The 25,463-nt window shown below is 34.3% G+C and overlaps 1 protein-coding gene across 1 annotated transcript in view; it reads right to left on the reverse strand.

The window, feature by feature from the left end:
- LOC145288248 (uncharacterized) overlaps positions 1–25,463 on the reverse strand; it is a 600,777-nt gene that overhangs the window by 470,874 nt on the left and 104,440 nt on the right. Inside the window, exon 2 of the mRNA XM_080136286.1 lies at positions 25,183–25,290. Coding sequence (XP_079992412.1) covers positions 25,183–25,243 — 61 coding nt within the window. The 5' untranslated portion in view covers positions 25,244–25,290. The remainder of the gene's footprint in view (positions 1–25,182; positions 25,291–25,463) is intronic.

Raw genomic sequence — 25,463 nt, forward strand, 5'->3', positions numbered from 1 at the left:
TTGTGAGTCTGACTTCTGAAAGACAGGCGATGTCAAGTTTGTACTTATCGAGGACAAGAACTATGAGTGCTTGTGTTTTTCATACTTAACTGTTTAGATATTTAAGCATGCAAAGTTGTAGAGTTGGCAGTGATTAAATAGTCTTGCTGGCTTGCTGAATTGACATTTGCAGTGCTGAGACAGCAAATGCATCAGATACTGGTGATGTCATGTTTATGGTATGTGATAAACTCATTGGAGCAAGTTATGAAGGAGTTTGGAATTTTAAGCAGTCTCCAAATCAATATGTCTATTTCTGTGAAGGGAAATCTGGCTTTTCTGTTTGGTTACAACGCTAAACTTTCACTTGTACATCCAACCCATTTCATGGACTGAGTGTCGAGACAAGAATTCATGGGAGAGAGTTTGGCTGGCATAAGTGGACGTGATAGTATGATGATCGATTCTGTGGAATCAACAAATCATAAATTTTTAATGTTTTGCTATTTATAAAAAGTAATATTCATAAAAAGTAAAAACCAAACCAAAATATTTTAAAAATATGATTTTTTTTCCAGGGTTGTTTTTTCTAAAAATGGTACTATTCTCAAATGAAAAAAAAAAAAAAAAAAAAAAATTGAGTGTCTTTCACCAATGTTTTGAAAATGATTTTTTTTTTTCTTTTTGGTGGTTTTATTTTTTTTTATCAGCAGAACTTTAAAAAGCATTACTTAATGTTGATAAATATTTTCAAATGAAAAATTAAGCGTCTTTCACCAATTTTTTTTTTTAAATGTGATGTTTTTGGTGCTGTTGTTTTTTTTTATAGTTGGAACTTTAAAAAACATAACTTACTTGATATTGATAAATATTTTCAAATATATATTGACTTGTTATAGACAAATAATGACTTTCTCTCAGGATACCAGTGTGAGTATTGTCTTTTCTGATCATATACATATTACATAAAAAATTCATTGAATATTCAAAGGTGCCACATGAGTAAAAAACCAGAAGCATAACATTAATAATTTTCAGTCATTACTTAACATAGCTTCTTGTGAAAATACTAATGTGACATCATATTCAAAAACAGATAGATTTACTTAGTTCATAATAAAAATGTGCAAATGTAGTATACAATATAATTACATCACTCTAATTTTCAAATTTTTATTTTATACAAAGTCTCTTTTGAATAATAAAATATGTGAAAAATCAGCCTGATTATCTCACCTCACTTTGAAAGGCTTTTGAAAAAAGAAATGAATTGTAATATTTATTCTCCAATCAGTATTAACAGGTGCCTTTTATTCCACATTCTTTCTGATTCGCAATACCAATGTTATCATCCCTGTACACCCACCCGTGCACTGCTGCTCATACGATTTCTCTACCCCTGTTTATGAATGGAACACTTATTTAAAACTGTGTGATCGCCTCACTATTTAATTCGGTTCAAAAATAGATTCTTTTGCACACCTGCACACTGAAAAGAACTGTATTTCTAGCATGGATTAAATGTATTTTCAAACCAAGACATCTGGAAATACAACATAATACATCATTAACAAAGAAAACATTTTATCATTTCCATTCAATAAGTTTGTTATAAAGACCAAGAACTTCATAAGTTTGTGAATTGTTACAAATATAAAAGACAAACACTAGATAAACATAATTATAGAGGTTTGATGGAGTTGATGGATCAGGTCCTAAAAGTGATTGAGAAAATAACTGAGCAGCAAATAAATCAGGAAAGCATTCATGAAATTCAGTTTGGTTTTATGCCTTAAGTTCCACTGGTACTGTATTTATCCTGAGAAAAAGGAAATAGAAATATTTTAGTAAGAAGCCATATTTTGCCTTTGTGGAACTAAAGAAAGCTTTTGACAGAGTGCCAAGATAAGCTGTCTGGTCAGCTTTGCATAAATTAGGAGCAAATGACTGATTGGTGAAGGTTTTTCAATCAATTCAATCAAACAGAAGTGCTCAAAGTCATGTTAGACTTAGTAATACTGGGTCTGTTACTTTTCATTTGTGCCTTAGAAACATTGTCCAAGTTTTCTTGAATTGTCCAGAAGAAATGCTGTATTTAGATAATTAAGTACTTGCCCATGATACAATGGAAACCATACATATTAACATAAAGACTTGGAGTAATGCTACTTTTTTTTATATACAAAGGAGTCACCACATATCAAGGTCCTAAAAGCCACTCGAGTATAAGGGTTAATGAGTACATGGTAGTCAATGGGAAAATATCTTAGTAATCGTTAGTAGTGGAAATTTAATAAATTGGATTACTTAAGGGGATAGCTCATCAAGAACTTGTTTACGTTGAACTTGCTATGGAAAGTAATAGTCTGAGAATGAATTTTACCAATTCAAAGTGGTGATCAGCAGTTATAATGTTGGAAAGCTCCCAAACAGAGTAAAGTTCTCTACTCACTTTGTGAAAAGAGAATTGGGTGCAATTCAATGCATTGCAGGACTTATAAGCGTTCAGTGGAATTACTTGTAGATTGAGACAGTTTACGTGCATAAAGTGTAAGATAATGGAGATGCAGATGAGATTTCTAACAGCCTCGTAATTCTCACTTCCATTATTTTGTCCTTTAGTCTTTATATTTGATGAGCATTGTTTCTGACAAAGGAGGAAGAATTGCTGTTTTGGGAGTTATAATCTATCCATATAGTATGTGTTGACTAGTTTGTGACCTTGAAGTGGCATCTGTAGCTCCTTACATCAAGTGGCTTTATGCCTTGTCTGGAACAATATCGATTTAAAAAATCAGATATGGTGAAAGTATATTTGGGTGACAAAGCTCTTGAGGTTGTCAAGAAGTTTTGTTATCTTGGTGATATCACTGGACCACAGAGTTGAGTAAGTTTTAGTGTGAGTGCAAGAATTATGAGTGGATAGAAAAATCCAGGGAACTTCTTCCATTAATAACCAGCAGAGCATTATCACCGTCGACAAAGGGAAAAGTCTATCAGACATGTGTATTTAGTTTAATGGTGTGAAACCTAACCAGCATATAGAAAGAGATATGATATGAGCATTATAAGATGGATATGTAATATGAGTCTTAAAGGCAGACTCAGTTTTGATAAGTTTGATTAAATCTGGATGATAAAGGGATATGTGTACAATTTCTAAAAGAAGTTCAACACATACCAGCATGCAAAGCGGGTGTTGTTTGATCATATTGAAAGAATGGATGAGAGATTTTAGTTTAGTAGACGTAGTGTAGTTAAAGTAACAGGTCCAATTCACAGAGAAGGCCAAGGAAAACATGGAATTGATAAAAGGGGACTTGAAAAGAATTAAGGATAATTAAATACCTGGTCATAGATATGTTAGTTTGAAAGTCAGTTTCTTAAAATTGTATAACATGCATCAACATGTAAAATTTATGTTAAACCAATGATGACGATGATAGTATTATTGTTGGAATCGTTTACTTTGTCCTTTGGTTTGATATGCAAAAATATTACTTATTGGTTGTTAAGTTATTATTATATATATTTAACTAAAACTATTTCAGTAAATTTGCAATAAAATTAAAGATTGTAACATTTAATCTGAAATTTGAAGGAAGCTATTTAATGAAAGTTATAATTGAATTTGCAAAGTCAGTTGATGCTGTGGATTATGGAAATAATACAGAACAAATTAAAAACTAAAATAAAAGTCAAACTTAGAACCTGAACAGACAATTTCATTAACAAGAAAACACAAAAATTATAAAAAATAAAGAGCTTTCAGATTTTTTAGTGGTACCTGGTAAATCACTAGAAAAGGTGCTAGTAACAGTTTTGGATCTTATGTTATCCAATAGCAATCTAAATACACATTCTGATGACACCTTAATAATGAAAAGACCAAAATGGTTATTCTTAAGATACAGTCATTCCATCTTCATTTTTTTTAAATAAATGTTTTCATATGTGAACAAGTAACAAACCAATGGATGGCCAGAGTCTTTTATAGAGATATGTGGACTCATTCAAAAATAAAACATGTTTGGCAATGAAAATGCTATTCTAAACTACACAGCGATGAATTGATGAACAGAATCTCTTGTAAGGACCTGTGGATGTATCTAAAAGTTAAAAAATTCTTGAAATGAAACTAAAGTATCATTTAAGAAGAATCTGTCAATAATGCACTAAAAATAATATGAAATTTAATTGTGATAAATTTGAATTGATTACTTTTGCACCAACGAAAAATATTGATAGAAAAAAAGAAAAGAATAATCTGTCACCAGCTGAAAAATCAATTCAGAAGAAAGATAATCGCAGAATTCAGAGAATCCAATTATCAAGCAATCTTGAAGTCATTGAATACATCAATAATAGCTTCTTTTTTAATGTCGTTTTAGATCCTAAAAAGTTTTATAACTCAAAATTTATGATTAAAACAATGAAACAACAAAACCAAATTTCTGATCATCATATTCGGTTTAACATCTGTTCTACATGCTGACACCAAAATTTCTAATAATTATTAAACAAGATAAAGTTCAGTACAAATAATAGATTTAATACACATCTGTAATGAAAAATAAAGACCTTTTAAGATATTAGAAAGGTTTTATTCAACATAAAATTCAGCAGGTACAACAACATGGTCGGTAGCGAATGACTAAGCTGGGAAAAGGCGCCAATTTTGTTCTATTTGTAAACATCTGGTGCGCATGCGCACTTGCGCTCTAAACTCACAACACTCTCCACCACATTTTATTTATATTTCGGGTTGCAGGTGATCTTCCTTCCCCTTTTTGTTGCTTCTGGAAGAAATTTGAAAACGCCCTTCTTCGAGTCAGACTGTGGCTGCTGCTCTTCTATTTCTAAACACTTTGTTTTGTCGACTGAAGAGAAAGATTCTTCATTTGGTGAGGTATTATTCTTTGGGGTCTCCTGTTGATCAATCAACTGATTCGCGGATGTTTGATGGAGTAGTAGAATCTGGTGATGTACCATGATCAGGGGAGACAGGAGATTCCAAGTTTGTAGAGGAGGGGTCAGTGACAGGAGTGAGGGCTAGGTCTTCTGTTGAGACTGTTGACTGACGGCCGTCCGGGAAACGAATTCTGGCAAAGTTTGGAGTTGCAGATATTATATCTACTGGTTCCACTAGGGGATCTGACTTGTGTTGGTGGACAAACTTCCTAAGGAGGGCCAGTCCTCCTTGCAGCCACTCGGGTAAGGTATATCCAGTGCCTGACCTTCTGGAAAAGTTAAACATTCTCTCGTGTGGGGTTGAGTTAGTTGCTGTACAAAGTAGCGATCGAATAGAGTGCAAAGCTATGTCGAGTACTTTATGCCAGTGACGTTCGTCCAATTGCCTGGTTTTGAGTGCAAGTTTGATCGTTTTCCAAATTGTGCCATTTACTCTCTCGCATTGTCCATTGCCGATTGGATGGTATGGAGTTGAGTGGGTAATCACAACTCCATGTTGCCAGAGAAACTCTTTTAGTTCACATGAAATAAACTGACTTCCTCGGTCATTATGGATGGAATCTGGGCAGCCAAAAAAAGGTAAATAAATTCTGGAGACAATTTATAACAGTTTTTGCTGATATGTCCTGACATGGATAGACAAAAGGATAGCGTGAATATTCATCTACAATCACGAGTAGGTATTTGAGATTATTCGTAGATGGTTTCGGTCCCATGAAATCTATTGAAAGACGTTCAAAGGGGGATCGGGAATGGATTAATCGACCTGATGGAGGTTTGAAGAACCTTGGTTTTAGTTCAGCACATATTTGACATTCAGCGCAGGTGCGCTTAGCATCTTCCATGGAGAATGGTAGATTCTTCCGCCTCACAAAGTGATAGAGTCTCGCTACTCCAGGATGACAAAGTGCTGCGTACAGGTCCTTTAGTGATAATGAGCGCGAAGCAGAGCATGATCGAAAAAGGGTATCTGCAGAGTTATTAAGAGAACCTGGTCTATATACTATCTCATAAGAATAGTTTGAAAGTTCAAGTCTCCACCGAAGCAGCTTATCGCTTTTAATACGATTTGGTGTCTGCGTGTTGAACATAAATGATGCAGCCTGTTGGTCAGTAATAATGGTAAAGTGTCGACCGAGTAAGAGGTCACGCCATTTACGCACAGATTCTACAATGGCTGCCGATTCACGTTCCACTGCTGAATGTCGACGCTCTGACTGCGTTAGGGTTCTGGAAAAATATGCTACTGGACGTCCATTCTGGGAAAGGCAGGCTGCTAATGCTGTCACAGATGCATCAGTTTCTATCGTAAAAGGAACTTCATCCTCAATGGCTGCAACCGAAGCCTTGAAAATTTCATCTTTCATGGCTTGAAATTGATTTTTGAGTTTCTCAGTGATAGGAAAGGACGTAATGTTTAATAAAGGTGAAATCCGATCTGAGAAATTCTCTATCCATGATGAATAGTATGAGAAGAGACCTAGAGCCCGCCTGAGTGACTTACTGCAGTTCGGAATCGGTAATTCTTTTAGTGGTGTAAGTCTGTCTGGATCAGGACTGATTGTTCCATTTTCCAATAAGTGCCCTAGAAACTTTAGTTTGGTTATACCATATTCACATTTTACAGGGTTTAGTTGCAAGTTAAGACGGTTGATAACCTTTCTAAAAGCTTCCATATTTTCGTTTAATTCTTTATTAGTTTTTCCTCCGATGACAATGTCATCAATGTAGGCAAATGTACCTTGGAGTTCATGTTCTTGAATCAGATTATGCATAATACGTTGAAACACAGCTACTGAGTTCGTTAGCCCAAAAGGTAACCTAGAAAACTCGTATAGTCCTCCGTCAGCTTCAAATGCTGTGCAAATTCTCTCGTCTCTATGTATAGGGCATTGATAATATGCAGACTTCAGGTCCAACTTATTGAAAATTTTGTACTGTGATAGTTGGCGTATGATATCCGAAATTTTGAGAAGCGGAAAAGCATCCAAAAGTGTAAACCGATTTATAGTTGCAGAATAGTCAACGACCATGCGACGCTTATGTCTTTCATTTCTAGTTACTAGTAATTGGGCTCTCCATGGGGAATTCGATTTGATTATGATACCTTCTTTTAATAATTTTTGTATCTCATTTCGGATAAATTCGCAGTCCGATGCTGAGTAGTTTCTGCTTTTTGTTGCGATGGGTTTACAATTCTTTGCTAAATTAGCAAAAGGAGACGGTGGCTCGATTTTCATCTGAGTGACGTTACAAATCTATAAAGATGGTATCTTTCCGTTATAACGGAATTCCACCCGGTTATGCAATTGCATGAACTCTTGTCCTAGTATAATTGGAGCACACAAGTTGGGAAAGATAGATAGACGCATATTAGTGTAAATTTGTCCATTAACAGCGATGGACGCAACACAGTGTCCTAAGGTTTTGCTCGTGAGATTCGAGAAAGCCATGCTTACCGTATCATTAGAAGGTAATATACTAAGGCCGAGTGATCTCACAATGTTCATTTGTATAAAGTTATGAGTGCTTCCACTGTCTATCATAGCTTTCAAACAGGTACTATTAATTGTTGCATTTACTACAGAATATTGTGTGCATGGAATGCATTGGGATGACGCAGTGAGGGCAATATATGCAGAACTAGTCCTGGTATTATAAGTTGTTTGTTTTATTTTAGATCGGCAGACTTTAGAGAAGTGGCCCCTCTTTTCACATTTAAGGCAGTCAGCATTCCGAGCTGGGCAAATATTTCGAGAATGATTTTCTCGTCCACAGAATTGGCATCTGGCGAAGTGAATCACCTGATTATTTCTGGAAACAGCAGCACATTCATTAGTTAGTTCCAAACTAGAGTTATTTTCAGATTCATCTGTATGAATAGATGCCTTTGCTACAATTGATGTGTCATAAGCTGCTGCATTATGTTGGACCATTTCTAGACTTCGTGCAGTTGCTACGGCATGATCTAGGTTAATTTCAAAACTTTCAAGTAATCTCTGCCTAATAGTTGAGGAAGTGAGACCTGTGATAAATGTGTCACGTATCGCTAGCTCCGCATGTTGAGAGGCAGTAACATCTTCAAATTTACAATCCTTAGAAAGATTCTTTAGTTTTAGGAGAAACTGATCAATAGATTCACCTTGATTTTGTTTCCTAGTGGCGAGAAGGTGACGAGCAAACACAGAATTTACCGGTTTTACATAGGTTGCTTGAAGGATGCTAATAGCCCTCTCGAATGTTGAACAGTGAGATATAAGAGAATAGACCTTCGGTGAGATGAAATTAATCAGAATACTTAACTTATTCGGAGGATTTTGAGGATGAGCGACTGTGAGAGTCGATGTAGTTGATGAGGGTACGATACCAATGATTCCATTCGTCAGCGGTTGTATCTGACGATCCTTCGAATTTACCAGGTCTCAGTATAGCATCCATTGTTGCTGTTAATTTTTAATTTTATATTGAATAAATTGTAATGAAAAATAAAGACCTTTTAAGATATTAGAAAGGTTTTATTCAACATAAAATTCAGTAGGTACAACAACATGGTCGGTAACGAACAGCTAAGCTGGGAAAAGGCACCAATTTCGTTCTATTTGTAAACATCTGGTGCGCATGCACACTAGCGTTCTAAACTCACAACAACATCTAATATCACATATCGTTGAGATCCTGCCGTGCTATCTGTTTTATTCACTTGGATAAAGAATATAGCATGATGTCAGTTCTTAGAGTCAGATATTCTTCCCACTTGAGTACTAAACTGCTGTTGTCCAATTTGTCTGTCCTGCTGAGTTATTGCCAATCTGTCTCTTTTGTATTTCCACTTTTCTACCGCTGGTTGTGTTAACCAATCTTTAATGATTGATGAGATGATCCCAATAGAATTAATGTATAAACGTGCAAAAATTGAATGCACGCATTTGCAAAAGCAAATGTGGTGACTAGTGAAAACAATACATAATTTCGCGTATGCAAAAAATTGAATGCACGCGCACATGAAAACAAACAGGGCGACCAGTGAAAACAATACAGAATACATTAGATAATAAAGGTCTTAAAAAGAAAAAAACGAAAAGAAAAAATACATAAGGAGAGAGTGTGTATTGTGGAAACCACCAACAGTAAGTACAGGCCAATGAACATGACAGTATGACATCATTACCAGATCATCATGTAGGTATACGGTGGCTAAAGTTTCTTGTGTTGAACCACGTTAATAGCCGTAAAAAATATTTTTCGTTGCCCCTTGTGGTAATTTAAACATTTTTTTTTTCTAAAAAGAAAAATTCTTCATTTGGATAAATATATAATTGCACATTCATTTGGATAATTTTGATCTAACAAATTATAACAGTAAGTGAACCTGTTTTTGAAATTTTCTTACATGTCTATCGAAGAAAATCGAATATTTCATTTTATTATTTTTTTAAACTACAATACAAAAAATTTTTATATGAGAATATTTTCCAGTTCATTCTTTTAATAATAAATAAAACTTTTCATTAAGTATTTTAAAATATTTTAAAGTTAGAAGCATTTTTCACAGCAGTTTTTTTTAATTTTTATTTTTATTTATTTATTGGGAGAGGGGTGTTGGACAAAACGATCGAGGAATTCAATATTTTAGCACCAGGCGTAATTTATTTCTTTGAAATATATTTAAAACATTAGTTAACATATTTTCTTGTGTTTTATCTTATAAATAAATGGATACTTCATAGGGAACGTGGACCCTGCATCAACTGTGTTTTTATTTAATGATTGCTCCTTGAAAGCTTTTTCTTTTACTTTCTTCGTATATATCTCAGCCTTTTCCTTTTTTTTAATTGAGCATGTACTTATTTTTCGGAATGTTTTTTTGGGGGTAAATTTGATTCATACTTTTATTTCATGCTTGTTTTTATTTTATTTCATTTTAATTTTTTTAATGTTTTCTCAAGTAAAGATTTTTATTTTTTTGTTAAATTATTTTTTCATAAAGATTCAAATAATGCCCCCCACCTTTTTGGCTTCAAATAGTACCTGCAAAAGCTTTGCAGCTAATTCTACCCTAAGCTAATCAAAAACCTTGATTCTAATAAAGCAATTGGCCTGACAGCACTATTCAAAAACTTTCAATCAGAACTAGCTCGCATACTTACAAAGTTGTTTAAGCATTGTCTTGAGGAGAATTGTTTGTCAACACCATGTCCAACCTCATCAGTATGTCCCATATTGTAGATTTAGCAGAATGGAAACCATATTGCATGTCACTAAGGTTATTTTTGCTGAGATGATTGATTAGTTCTCTAGTTTTATTTTTTATTTTATTTATTCCAGCAACTTACTCATGACGCACAGGGAACTTATTGGTCTGTTTTGAGAGGGAGATGACCGATCACCTGAATTCTTAAATACAGGGCATACTTATGAGATTTTCTAGAGTGTTGGGAAGCAATTCTTTTTAAACAATGCTTAAACAGCTTTGTAAGTATGAGAGCTTGTTCTAGTTGAAGCTTTTTCAGCACTATCATAATTGGAATGATGTCAGGGCCAGTTGCTTTACTAGAATCACGATTTTTGATTAACTTGGCAACATCATGCACAGATATTTGGATATCGCATAGCATGATTTCAGACCAGAAGGAAATCGCACAGCTGTTAGCTGCGTGCATGGATGAATGGTGGCTTTACTCTAAGGTGTGAATAATTTTCTAGCACGATAGAAAGAGCCCACATTCTTTGTAGTAGCCTTTGTAATGTTTTCACTGTATTTGTTCCAATTTATATTGCATGTGAATTTTAAGCCAAAAAGTTTGAATGAAGCTTTCAGGTAGCATATTTTTAGTCATGAAAGATGGTCTTTTGTAATTGTTAAAGAAAAGAAGCTTAGTCTTGGCAACATTGAATGTTACCATCCATTTTTTACTCCCTGATTCTATTACAGACTGGTTTCAACCATTGCCTTAGATATATGCACATTCGTTTTCCCCTCATGTCTATTATAGAATATGGTGTCATCAGCAACTATATTCCTCATTAGAAAGTGTAAAAAGAAAATGAAAATTATCTAGTCCTTTTGCTAACATTTGATGCTAGATGGTGCATTTATTAGTATGACTATTTGAAAAGTATCCATTGCTTCCAACGTAATAGATGTACCGAGACTAAAGCCGCCTTTACGACTGCCAGCAACCAGTGTAAAAGAATAATAAAGAACACAAGAAAGATCTATGCTTAATCTGTCAAGTCTAAAGTAGCTGAACAGTGGTTTGGTTCGCACCAATTTTGGCAAATAGCAAACAGGGTCCTGAACAGAAGTATGTGCTGTATCCCAACCATCATCAATAGACCTGAAGTAATCTTGTCAGCATCAGACAAAGCCAAACTCTTTGCCAAAAAATTTGCAGCTAATTCTACCCTAAGCTAATCAAAAACCTTGATTCTAGTAATGCAATTGGCCTGACAGCACTATTATAGTGCTCAAAAAGTTTCAACCAGAACTAGCTCCCATACTTACAAAGTTGTTTAAGCATTGTCTTGAGGAGAATTGTTTGTCAACACCATGTCCAACCTCATCAGTATGTCCCATATTCAGAGTTCAAAATAGCCTAGTGGGGGATGCTCTTTTCTCTACCCTGTAACCTCTTTCCCACAGAAGAGACATTGCGAACCTGTCTCTGTTTTATCATTATTTTCATGGCAAGTGATCATCTGAGCTCCTATCTATGATGCTCCCTGTCCTGATTTTTATGAAAAACACTTGTCTAGCTGAAATCACTATCAATAATTTCCCCCACTCTTTATCTGTGCCTAAACGTAAACGTAAATTCCATGAACAAGGCTTTTTTCTTAGAACTGCATGCCTGTGGAACTCTGTTCCGTTTTTTGCTTTCCAACTGGAAACTCTACAGTCGACTACAATATGTTGTCTTCAAGTCCGATGTGAACAAATTCTTGATGAGCCATCCCCTTAAGTAATCCAATTTACTAAATTTCCACTACTAATGATTACTACAATATTGTTCCATTGACTACTGTACACTCATTAACCCTTATCCTCGAGTGGCCTCTAAGCCTTAATAAGTGGTGACTCCTTTGTAAAAAAAAAAAATCTCAGAGACAATTTCAGGGAGGAATATCAGGAATAATAAAAGTTCAATGATCAATTCCTGGCACATACCTGCATTAATACAATATTGTTTAGATGCACAGCCATCAAAGACGGCTTGGATGTATCTCTTATCTAAGAAGATCCTGATTATATTAAATATTTATCCACTAATACGATATGATTTGATTTAATCTTCATGAGAAGACCTTTGTGCTAAACTGTCAAATTACTGAATAACTTAAAAAAAAATAAAAATAAAATCTAAGATCTTGCTAAATAAGATATTCTCCATCCTCCCCTTGTCATTCTGAAGATAATCAGAAACAACTCATGTTAAAAGAAAATGGATATTCATAAAAATTATCTTATGTGAAAATAATCATAATCTCTGCAGATTTTACCAACCTATTTGAGAGACAAGTATTCAGACAACAGCTAACCCATAAGAAAGTGGGACAAATAATACCATAACCTGATTCACAACAATTCTAAAATATAAAATGACATGTTTTATTAAAGTACACTTTGTTCAGGTTTTAAATTTTGCTTTTTATATATTTACAATAGAAAATTGAATTGACATCTAGAAAATCTCTAAGGGCAAACGTCAATGTTCACCTAATGAAAAAAATAAATAGCATCAGTTTAAACAGAAAATTAAACAAAACAAAAAAATAAACACAGTTTACTCCCAAGTTGATATTTACTGGCAAACTTCAAATTCTCCAAAGTCTTTATCGATATGTTAGCTTCAATGTGAAGATTAATTGCTTTTTTCAAAGATAAAATTTCCTACCTACATTTATCGCTTTACTTACAATCAATTTCTCTTTATTTACTCAGGAGCTTATCCTTAATGCAAAACACAGGAACCTCTTTAATACTTGAAGAATGTGTTTTTATTTTAATGTGCCTATTTAAATGTGTCTATTCAATCTGTACATTTGGCATGCTACTTCAAACTCAAGCATAACATATTTATAGATGGGTAGATTCTTTTATAGGGGTATGTGGACAAAAATATCTAATAAGAAATTTGAAATTTTATACTAACATGAGTCTTTAAGGTTGTAAAAAAAAATCAGAACTTTTGGAAGTATCAGAATTGGAAAAATGTGTCTATTTTCCGATTCCCAAAACCGATTCTTTTAAATTTTTAACTTAATTTTTCATTATTGGTACTAATGAAAAATATTTATTGTTTTTAAATTATCACTAAAACTAAAATGATAATAACATTAAAATATGATGTAAATTTATTTTTCTTGTAAAACAAAACAAAAAAAATTGCATAAATTCTCTGGGTAACATTTTAAAGAAAGCAGTTGATATACATGTTCCGAAAAATGTTGAAAAATTAAACAAAACATTTTTATCAAGAAAAATACTTTCAATCACTGATAATTAAATGATGCAAAGGAAAATTGAAAATTGGACATTAGCAACAGAAAATTACGTAATTTTGGAATTGTTTAGCAACTACTTAGAAAAATCGACTTATTAGCTTTCAAAGAAGAGTAAATATTTAAAAATATGTATAGTTCTGTGAGAGGCACTTGAATCCAATTTAATACCATATCCTCTTCAAAAATGGTCTTAAAACCTATTTTCAATTGACATTTATTCCATAGATGCTTAATTTTCATACCTTGCCAAAATTAATTCTCCAGTGTCTAGTTTTCCTAAATTCAATTAAATTAAAATAAAACTATAAACAGTGATTTTTAATCTTTTCATTCATTTGGGATTTTATCTGTTTTTGTTTTAATTAGATAGTGGGTTTTGTCCAGTGTCCTTCTGTCTGGTCCCCTAGCTAGCATTGGCAAAGTTTACAAAGAGTTATCAAAAAGTCTATTTACAAAAACATACTTTTGATAATTTCAAAGTCTTAGCCTCAAGTGAATTGGACAATAACAAAATTAATGAATTCAAACCTTTTGCATCTATATGCGACAACATGTGTGTGTTTATTTCTTCTTTGATTTTGGTTTATGTCTGTAATTGTTCAAATGAATTGGGCATTAACAGGATTAGTAGATTCAAAACTTTTCACACCTAGATTGCTGGACATCGTCATTGTTCTTGCCAAGTAGAACCTGGCACTACGAGATCACTGGGAAGACATCCATAATGATGAAAGAGGTCAAGAAAACAAAGGGAATTTTTTAGAATTGGTAAATTTCTTGGCTAAGTATGACCCTGTGTTCCATGAACATTTGGTGAAAGTTAACCTGGGAAAGAAAATTGCTACTTGTTATCTGTGATCATGTCATCAGAAATTCAAAATAAATTTGTGACCATTTTGGCAAAGCAGGTAAGAAAGAAAATCATCGATAAGATCCAGGAAAGCAAGTATTTTTGGATAATTTTTAATAGCACTCCTAATGTATCTTACAAGGGTCAGATGAGTGAGGTGTTGCGCTACGTAAAAATTGACAAAAATGGAGTGAAGGTCGAGGAGTTGTTTCTCTGCTCCATCAAGACAAAGAGGGGAGGAAATTTCTGAACTGATTTTGAAAGAACTGGAGAACAATGGGATTCAGATTGGTGACTGTATTGGCCAGACATTCGACAATGCCGCTGTTATGGCAGGCCACCAATCAGGTGTGCAGTAATGCATCTCTGAAATCAACTCAAAAGCTCTATTTGTGTCATGCACAAACCATTCACTAAATCTGGCTTGTGTATATGCAGCTTCTGTAGCAGTTCACTCTGTTACATTTTTTTTTTTTGGCATACTGAACCGGTTATTCTCGTTCTTTTCTGCATCTACACATCACTAGGACGTCTTGGTTCAATGGACCGGTCTAAGTATCAAGTGAACTGCGGAAATTAGATGGAGCAGTCGGGAAGACACTGTAAATGTTGCGATAAAAAAATTAAAGTCGTCATTGTCCTGGAAAAGCTCATGGAAGAAGGAGAAAATGCAACCATAAGATTAGATGCATATTTAATTCTCAACTCGGTACTATCATTTTCATTTCTTATTTCTGAGCCTTTAGAAGACTTTTCCCCCAGAAATCAATGATGCCTAGAAATATCTTCAAATAAAAGGGCTTCATCTGCAACAAAGTCCTGTCAGGCTGATGATGTTGAAAGATTGTTTTCTCCAGAATACAGAAAAGATGGTGGACACTGCAATAGACAAGTAAAAAAACTCTGCTCTGAAATGGAGATAAGCATACAGCATCATGTCCACAAAAAGAAACGTATGGATGGTGAAAGATTGACGGTTGACTGAAGAAATATCTTGCATGTTTCAACAAGTTCATGATCTTGCAAGTGAATACACTTTTCTTACACCATCAAATCTGTTGGATGATAATTATGATTGTCAACTTGGTGAAGTTGATGAAGATATAGAAAAAGAGGAATCTTTGTCAAAAGGAAGAAATTACAGTATTTTGTGAAAGCTTCAGGAAAAGACAAAATCAATGGACCTCTAGAACTTTTGAACTTCATACAGAGATAACACCTTAGAGATTCTGTTCCTAATATTGTGATTTTGCTGCATATTTTCCTTACTTGAGCTATTAGCATTCCCAGCTGTGAACGCTCTTTCTCAAAACTGAAGCTCATAAAGAACTACTTTCAATCAACAATGAACCAGACAAGGCTTACAGTCTTGGCAATCGTCTCCATAAAGGGAACTTGTCGATGGAGTGAATTGTGATAGAGTTATTAATAACTTTGCGAAAAAAAAAAAAGTGTGTAAAGTCTGTGTGTAAATTTCCAACTGACCTGATGCCTACATCGGACTATCCTCTCCTTGATAAAGCCATGTTTTTAGTGAAAATTCGGACTTTAACAACAAAAAAAGTAAATGAAAATGATTTTATCATTTCATAACATTTTGGGGGTTTTTAAATGTTCTCATTTAAATTTAATCTTATATTTGTTTGTGTAGCCAATTAATTTAACAATTTTTTATTTGAATTATACGTTTTTGTTTAAAAAAATATTGTTTTGTTTGTATATCCAGTCTGTATTTATTTGCTTATGTAGCCAGTTAATTTAACAAATTTTTTTTCATTAATTTGAATACGTTTTTGTTTTGAAAAATCTTTGTTTTTTTTATTTTTTGACGACTATAGCAGCAGTCTAAAATTAGATCCTTAATTGTAGTTATATGAAAATAAATATTTTGAGGACTTTTGGGAATTTTGAAGGTTTACAGATTATAAAATGCCAGCGGGGTGGGGGTGCAGCAAATCTTACGACCACCCTGAGTGGCAAAAATAGTTGCTACACCACTGGATTGACATAAGAACATCTCAGAGGGAGTTTTTGACGAATACATTAAGTTTTAAAGCGTTAAGATTAATCTAATTCTCAAACTAACAAATGCATCTTCAGAATAGCAGCAATAAATCCTGTGTCTGTTGCTACAAAAGAGATGGTGCATACAATATAAAAAAAAGACATTAATCTCCTATCACACAATAGTTTTATATCATTTTTATATATTTTTACAGTGATTTGTTTTGAATTGCAAATTAGCAAAAGGCACAATAATTGAATCATCATTCTTCAACACACTGACATCATGTTGCACAAAAAAGTAGTTGAATGCTTGCATTTACAAAAATCATTGTAAAAGTGAAATAGCCACAGCCAAGAAAAGCATACCAAAATGACTTAGGAATCGTTGAGTCACAGAAATTAGAAACTCATGACTTCTGGAAATTTCATATGATGAAGCAAGAATTACCCATTATCAAAAAACCATGAGGTTGCTTGCATGGCAACTGAGAGGACTGACCTGTTTGCCTGGCAGTGTGCTTCCAACTCCACTTTAGACTGTGCAAAATACTCCTTCCAAAATTTCCCTTTGTGAACGGAATACACACTCGTAAATCTAAAAATTACTCCTTCTTGGGTCTATAATATCATAAAAAATAACAACAGTGGGCTTGATCTTATTCCTGCTATATTAATTAAGAAATGTTCTGCTGAACTATCACCATTCCAAATTCTACAACAAATACCTTACTGAATCTTAATTCTCTGATAACTGGAAAATTACATCTGTGGTACGAATATTCCAGAATTCTGGTGAAAGAACCCTGCCCGTAACTATCATCTCATCAGTTTTCTCCCACTTTTCACTAAAATCTTTGTGCTAGTCAATCAATTCGTAAATGCTAAACTTCTTTCTGACCAACAGTATTGATTTAGGCAAGCCTGTTTTACTGCAGATATTTTAACCATCATCTCTGAATGCATATACCATGAATAAAGTTAGGGGAAATTAGGGCATGAACATCTTCTCATGCAAATTAAATCCTATGATATTTCTGAACAAATACTTAACATAATCAGATCTTTCCTAAACAAGAGAAAAATTGAGGTTTTACCTAATGGTCATAAACATGACATTAATGCAGGTGTGCTTTAGAGGTTGATTTTAGACCTTTATTATTTCTGATATGCATAAACTATCTCCCTGATAAAATAGTGTTTAAGATGAGTATATTTTCTAATGACACCACCCTTTACATTAGACATAGAAGAAAAATGAATGTACAAAATGAATTTGACCATGTGCAAAAATCAAACATTTGAAATCATCCGCTGATAATTCAGCTAGTTGAAAATCAGTGTTTGTTAACAATAGATGTGAATGTGAGATAGTCTTTGTCATTGAATTTTGACACTTCAATCTCTTGTGAAAAAGCATCTTACCTAGACTGAACAGTTAAGATAAAAGCTTGACCACTTTGGAGAATTCCAGCTCACTCGTCTTATAGTCAACAAACTTACTGTGTTCTGTGGTCCTTAACTTCCGTAGAAGAAGGCAGACTTTTTTGCATTGCTCCACTTTTGGCAGTCAACAGTAAATAAGTCCTCATATCTCCTATTATAAGCGCCAAACGTCATATCCTGCTCAGGTAGGTAGTTAAATGTATCAATGGAATTCCATATGGTGTTTTGGGAAAATGCAGTGCTGTCATGACTGTTTTCTGTCTTATTCAACACTTAAAAATAATTCCTCATATCTCTTCTGATGAAGAAGCAATTGTTGTTCCTTCTGTTGAAGTAACAATTTCTCCTCCAACGTACGTTGTTGCTGTGTTTGTTATAGGATTTGGTCATTAAAATATTCCACCAACTTTTGTTGGTGATCCATCTGAGCCCTTAGTAATTGAGTAATTATGGCCTTTAAGTCTTCCATATTGGATATCCTTCCCAGACAAACGATAAAAAAAATTTTTTTCTGAAACTGCGCAAAAATCTCGAAGAGACAAAAAAGATATCTTATTTTTTTTCTTGCCTTCACAAAGCACAGCATAACGTTTTTATTATTATTATTTCTTTTTCATTTAAAATTGTAAAACAAAAGTTCAAACTATCAACAGTTTATAACAAAATGTCGGATTTTTTTTTCAAAGACAAAAATTACTTTTTGATTTTGCACAATTAGTAAGGAATAAAAAAACATTACCAAAACGTCTGGTTTACAGGGTTTTTTTCATAAAGAGACAAGGAGGTTTTACGTATAACTACATTCAACTTTCTTGCATTTAAAGACTGAGCATACTTGCATTTTTTCTTTTTCTTTTAAGAGTCCTCATGTAACTGTTTCAAGTAATCACTGACAAGTTATTTTCTTTGCCAAAGTGTTTTTTTAGGTTTCTTATGTAAATTCAAAATCCTCGTCAGCAGTGTTGTGGTGTTAGCGCTTGAATAATTGATGAGGAAGACTAACAATTAAATAAATATGTATTAACAAAAATACATAACAAGGGTAATTGTGCAATATCTTTGCTCACTGCTGGACTAATTGTGACGATCATACTCTCCGTGTGTCTGTTTCTGACTTCTTTTTGTAAAACAGTTCTCGTTACCCAGAAGTGACGTCATAAACGGAAGTGGCATAATAGAACGGTTCATTATTCCAAGAAGTAGGGGTGCATCCAACAGTTTTATAAATATTTTAATGGAATGTGCTCTGATGAACTCTTAGTACTTATGCCCAACAAACCCGACAAACAGCAAAATCTCATCCCTTTACTGTTGAGGTCCCTAGATGTTGGAAAAACTTATACTCTAATAGTTTCTTTTTTTGGACAGCTAGATTTTGGAATTTTCTCCCTGTTTCCTTACTGATATCATTGAAGCACAAGGAGAAGCATATGGTGGTGTGATTGCTACAATTAGGAGTAGACAGAGTAAATTCAGAAAACTTTTGCTGTTGCTAATCAACATAGAATTGCCAATGATGATTAAGGAACGAATCTTATCAGGCATGTGTGATGATGTATGGAAGTGAAAGCTTGCCAGTGACAGTTGAAGACATACGTTGCATGGTGCAAAATGATGTGAAAATCATACAATGGGTGGGTAATGGGAATGGTAAAGACAAACTTTGATCTAAAAACTTTAGAGGAAAAATAAATTGGACACTGTAGGAAGACGTGTACCAAACACGAGTATTCGTTGGTCACATTGAAAGAATGGGATAAATAGATGTAGAACAGTTGAGGAAGTTGACAGAAGAAAGTCAAGGAATACATAAAAAGATGTTATAAGGATGGGTTAAGGTGCTATGACCTATCTGTAAGAGAATTGCGTGCTCAATAATAAGTACAAACAAAATCTGTTTTCATACATGGCACTACTTCAAATAGCATTGATTATCAAGATTATTCCAACTCCTTTCCGATTTGGAGCATCGGAACATGTAGGGCATGGAGAAGTGGCTTAAGGAAGTTCATTTTTTTATAAGCTACTAGTACTCCATAACTGAAATGTAAGTTCCAACCTTCCAGAGGTTGAAATGGAAGACTTGGATCAAAATTGTTGCTAAAGTTTTTGGAAATTCTCTAAAAATGTATAAGAACAAAAACCGTCTTAAAATGGAATACTGCTGTCATATAAGGAAGTTCTACTGAGAACACTCTTTCATGACAGAGTACAAATTGACTTTACAATCTAGTGGAGAATGATATCTTCTCTTCCTTACTGCTCTTTTCACAGAAGAGAAGTTGCTAGCCTCTCTTTACTGTAACAGTATGTTCATGATAGGTGCTTGATTCTGTTCCAATTCCAATCCACAAACCGAAAGTGCTGTTCTCTTACCCCCACCCTCTTTCAAACCTTACATCCCTATAAAAGAACATGCGTTTCCAAGTAGCAAGCTATATCACGTTATGACTGTTTTCTTTTTAAAAATGGAATGCTGAAGTTTATCTCACGCAAAGTCAATCCTTAAATTTAGTGACGATGGATGTGTTTTAGCAGATAAGTTGTGAATTTGCAATTATTTTTTTTTCTTTTTTAGATGCAAATGCTAATATCATATTTATTTCAGTTTTTAATCTATATCCTTATTTCATTGTTTTATTAATTGTAGAATCGGTGTTAATATATCAAACAGATCTGACAAATCTATTCATTTCATCTATCATAATACTCTCCCTTCAACACGTCAATTGAACTTATATTAAGTACAATACTTAACATAATTTTTTTTTTTTTTTTTTTTTTTCAATGGAGAGTAGATAATACATCGTGGACGCGTTATCGGCAGCTCCCGTAACTCTCGCTTCTCCGTATTTGTTCCTCAGTCCTCATTTCCAATAAGTGATTTTTCTGACAAAGGGAGAAGAAAAGGCTGTTTACTAGTTGGCAGTATTGTGTGAACAGTAGCCTGAGATGTCGAAAATTTCCTGTTTCTATGTCTATCCTTGTGGCCATGTCACTAGTAAGGGTGCTGGAGGTAAACGTTTTATCTGAGCTGATATTATCTACCTGATAGTCAGGGACCCGAACCTTGGATTAACCACTAACTATCAACAGGTGCAAAGTACTGAGGCTGCTGTATTGCCATTTGGTGAATGGATTCTGGACCATCCATTAGCTTCTGGTGGTGTTTCTCAATGCCATTTTAGTGGGTAATTGTTATGGCTTTACCTTATCATGTGCTACAAAAAAAAATTATTCCTTTCTTTTTCTCTCTTACTTTCCCTCTATACCCTGCTCTAGCCAAGTCTGTCGACCTGTTCCACAAATCCCAAAACTTCATCATGAAAAGTCTCCAGAAAAAATACACAAATAAACCCAGGACTCCATCTTCTAACATAGACCTCCACTACCATATCTCCTTCTCCAAAATCAGGGGTGTAAGTTCCAACCTTCCAGAGGTTGAAACACAATTGAAGGAGACTAAACCGGACCTATTATTTTTAAGCATATCTGGAATTGAACAGACCATTTTCCTAGATGAGTTCGTAATTAAAGGATACTCTAATTCAACATCCAAATCTGACCCCCAAGATCGCCATAGGCATGGAATATATGCCTATATTAAAGATGGCTTTCCATGTGGTAAAGACATCTCCAGAGAAGACCCTAATTTACCTTATATGTGCTTCCAGGTTGCTCTTGCTTACACCACTGCGTTTATATTTGCCCTTTACTACCTCCACAATAGAGGAGTTAGAATCTTTAAGAGGATATCTGAGAAAATTGACCATATCCTGTCTACTCATCCTTTGGCTAACATGCACATCTGTGGAGATTTCAATGTCCACAATGTGGAATTGTTAAGCCACTCAAACAAGACAGATTATGATGGGAGGTTCTGTCACGATTTCCCCATTGCTTACGACCTCACTCAGATTGTTCATGAACCCACCTGTATGTCCAACCTTTTTCTCACAACTTGCTCTGAGCTATGTTAATCTTCTGTTCTGTCTCCACTAGGATCCTCTGACCATTCGGTTGTATTAGTGAAGATAAAAATGGAATGTAATGTCATCAGATGTACCTCTCCATTGTACAGTATATCGATACTCTATGACTGACTGAGACAGCTTCCCTACATTTATATCTGATCTACCTCTGCGCTCCATGTTTAAAAAGGATGTGTCCTCTATAGTAGAGGACCTGACAAAATGGTCATTTGTAGGTATAGACTGTTTCATACCCTAGAAAAAATCTAGCAAAAACCTAACAGCCAGCCATGGTTCTCTCCAGAATGTGCTGCTGCCATTGTGCACAGAAATCCCTTTTTCTATTGCTTCCAACATAAACGATATACTGAGACTAAAGCCGCTTTCAGGACCACCAGCAACCACTGTAAAAGAGTAATAAAAAAAAATGCAAGAGAGTTGTATGCTCAGTCTGTTAAATCCAAAGTAGCTGAGCAGCAGCTAAGTTCCCACCAGTTTTGGCAAATAGCAAACAGAGTCCTTAACAGAAGTGTGTGCTCTATCCCAACCATCATCAATGGATCTGAGGTAATCTTGTCAGTATTAGGCAAAGCCAAACTGTTTGCCAAGAACTTTGTAGGTACTTCTACCCTATGCGACCAAAGTCATCAACTCTCCCCATAATACAACATGTATGTCACATACAAATATCTGTGTATGATGTTGCCAAGTTAATCAAGAACCTTGATTCCAGTAAAGCAACTGGCTCTGACAGCATTCCAATTACAGTGTTAAAAAAGGTTCAACCAGAATTTGCCTCCATACTTTCAAAGCTGTTTAAGCATTGTCTTAAAGAGAATTGCTTCCCAAAACCCTAGAAAACCTCATTAATATGCCCTAAGAATTCAGGTGATCAGTCATCTCCCTCTCGGTACAGACCAATAAGCCTCCTGTGCGTTATGAGTAAGTTGCTTGAATGCATGTTAAATAAAGAAGTAGTCAACCACCTCAGCAAAAATAACGTTCTTAGTGACATGCAACATGGTTTCCATTTTGCTAGATCTACAGCAGATATGCTAACGGTTATATCTCATAGGATTAGCGAATCTCTCGACAAAGGTTTCCTTTCTAAGGCAATTGCTCTTGACATATCAAAGGCCTTTGAAAGGGTATGGCATAAAGGCTTACTTCACAAGATTTCGAGCCACGGTATAGCTGGAAATCTCTTCTTCATTATTAAATCATTTCTCTCTGATAGGTTCATAAGAGTAGTGGTTGATGGGTAGAAATTGGAAGCTCTCAGTATTAATGCTGGAGTTCCTCAGGGGTCCATCCTTGATCCAACTCTCTTCTTGATCTACATCAATGATCTCCCAAAACACATACTTAGATCATTCGTAGGCATTTATGCTGACGACACTACCATCTATGGCAACACATCAAAGGCAATAAATGACCAAGTTTTCTCTGATTCTCTCCTTAGATCTTGAGCATGTAGTACAATGGGGAAAGAGGTGGCTGGTTACTTTTAATGCATCTAAAACCAAGCTCCTATCTTTACATCATCAACACTTTGATCCCTATCTGAAATGAATGGCTCTCGTCTTGGTGTTTTGACAAGCTTCTGGGCTTAACCTTTACTCCTGATCTGAAATGGAATACGTACATCAAATCTGTTGCCAAGGTCGCTGGAAAAATGGTGGGATCCTTCTACCGCTCCAGTAGATATTTCACTCCTGATGCGATTCTCTATCTATATAAAAGCCAAGTATGTCCAATGATGGAGTATTGTTGCCATATCTGGGCAGGAGCTGCTAGAAGCAGCTCATCCTGCCTTGACAGAGTACAAAATAGACTTCGTAGCTTAGTGGGGGATGCCCATTTCTCTTCCCTGCAACCTCTTTCCCACAGAAGAGTCATTGCGAGCCTGTCTCTGCTTTATCGTTATTTCCATGGCAAGTGCTCATCTGAGCTCCAATCTATGGTTCCCCCCTTGCCAATCTTTCACAAAAAACACCTGTCTAGCTGAAACTACAGTCAATAATTTTCCCCACTTTTTATGTGCCTAAACTGAAACGTAGATTCCATGAAAAAAGCTTCTTTCTCAGAACTGCGCGCCTGTGGAACTCTCTTTTGTTAGTCTGTTTTTTAACTGACTACAATTTGGTTGTCTTCAAGTTCAACGTTAACAAATTCTTGATGAACCGTCCCATTAAATAATCCAATTTACCAAATTTCTACTACTAACGATTACTAAGAAATTATCCCATTGACTACTGTACACTCAATAACCCTTATCCTCGAGTGATCTCCGGGCCTTGATAAGTGGTGACCCCTTGTAAAAAAAACAAAAAAACTGTAAAACATTCTTAAGAAGGATCTGTCTAGCTACAACCACAGCAATTTTTTTCTCTCTCTCTATTAAAAGCAAACAAAACTTCAATGAACAAAGTTTCTATTTTAGAACATCCCATCTGTGGAACAAAATACGAGACTGCTTGCTAACTGACTACAACACATTTCCCATCTTGCTTCCATGGGAGGCATGTAAATAAAGAGTTTTTTCTTAGTTCTTTTTTTTTTTTCATACTAACTGGGAAATGTTTGGCAAATTCTGATTTTAGCATTTGGTTTGCAAGGGCTCAACCCTTTTTTCTGAATAGGGTCTATTTCAGTTTAATCTTAAGAGGTAATCCTTTTAGGCAGTTACCTTTTTCCCGATTCAAAGTATCCAACACAAATTCAATGGATGCTCTAATGGGTCACACTTTTTCTAGCATATTAATATTAATATAGAGATAAAATTATGTTAAATATTCCATCTAATAGTTTCTTAAAAATGCCCTCTTCATTTTTTTTACATTATTTCTGAATTCATCCAATTCAATTTTACAATATTCTATGATAGGCTGTTTTAGTTGGTTTATATGTTTACTTTTTGAAAAATACTTTGACAATAAATTTTCAGATTGAGAAGAAATAATTTTTAAAAAATGAGCCTCTTAGTACGAAATTCCATTAATTCTTTTGAAAATATCAAATCTTTTTTATCTTCTTCATCTTTTCCAAATTATTTACAATTTTTCCCCCTACTCACAATTTTAGCTATAAAAATATTTGAAAAAAATAAATACTCTAACTATAAATGACTGATTTAAATATTTTGCTTCATTATCTTTCTGTAATGAAATTATTCTGTTTTATGACTTTCATCATTATACTTTAATACATTGTGACAAGCTTGAATATTTTCGATTATCAGAATTTACTAATAAAATTATTTTTCTTCTGTGATTTTTTTAACATGACTTTATTATTGGACAATAAAATTAATAATTTTTTCTAGCAAACAATGAGACATTTTCTATGACATTATGATGTGACATGATCATCCTTGATAATCTAAATATATACCTCAATTAAAGTGAATATATGTAACGCCAATTTAACAATAGTCTGCTGCTTAAAGGTACTTACTTTTATTTAATTCTCTTAATGTTGCTTCTATATAATCAATATGAAATGTCTTGCTGTTCATGGTGGTTGAATCAAAGCAAATATCAAAAAAAGACAATTGCTTAAAGCCTGTAAAAAGAAAGAAAGGAAAACATTTGAATGGCATATCATTACATTTTTTTCAAATCCCTTATAGATTTTAAATCTTGGGGAATATTTAATTATCGGTTGAAAGTTTATCAGAAATATCAGCATGAAATTTCATACTTTTATTAATATAAAAAGTAAAAATCAAAAATGAT

Source organism: Euprymna scolopes, chromosome 11 (genome assembly GCF_053919585.1).
Source record: "Euprymna scolopes isolate OS-2025 chromosome 11, ASM5391958v1, whole genome shotgun sequence".
Classification (NCBI taxonomy): Eukaryota; Metazoa; Mollusca; class Cephalopoda; order Sepiida; family Sepiolidae; genus Euprymna; species Euprymna scolopes.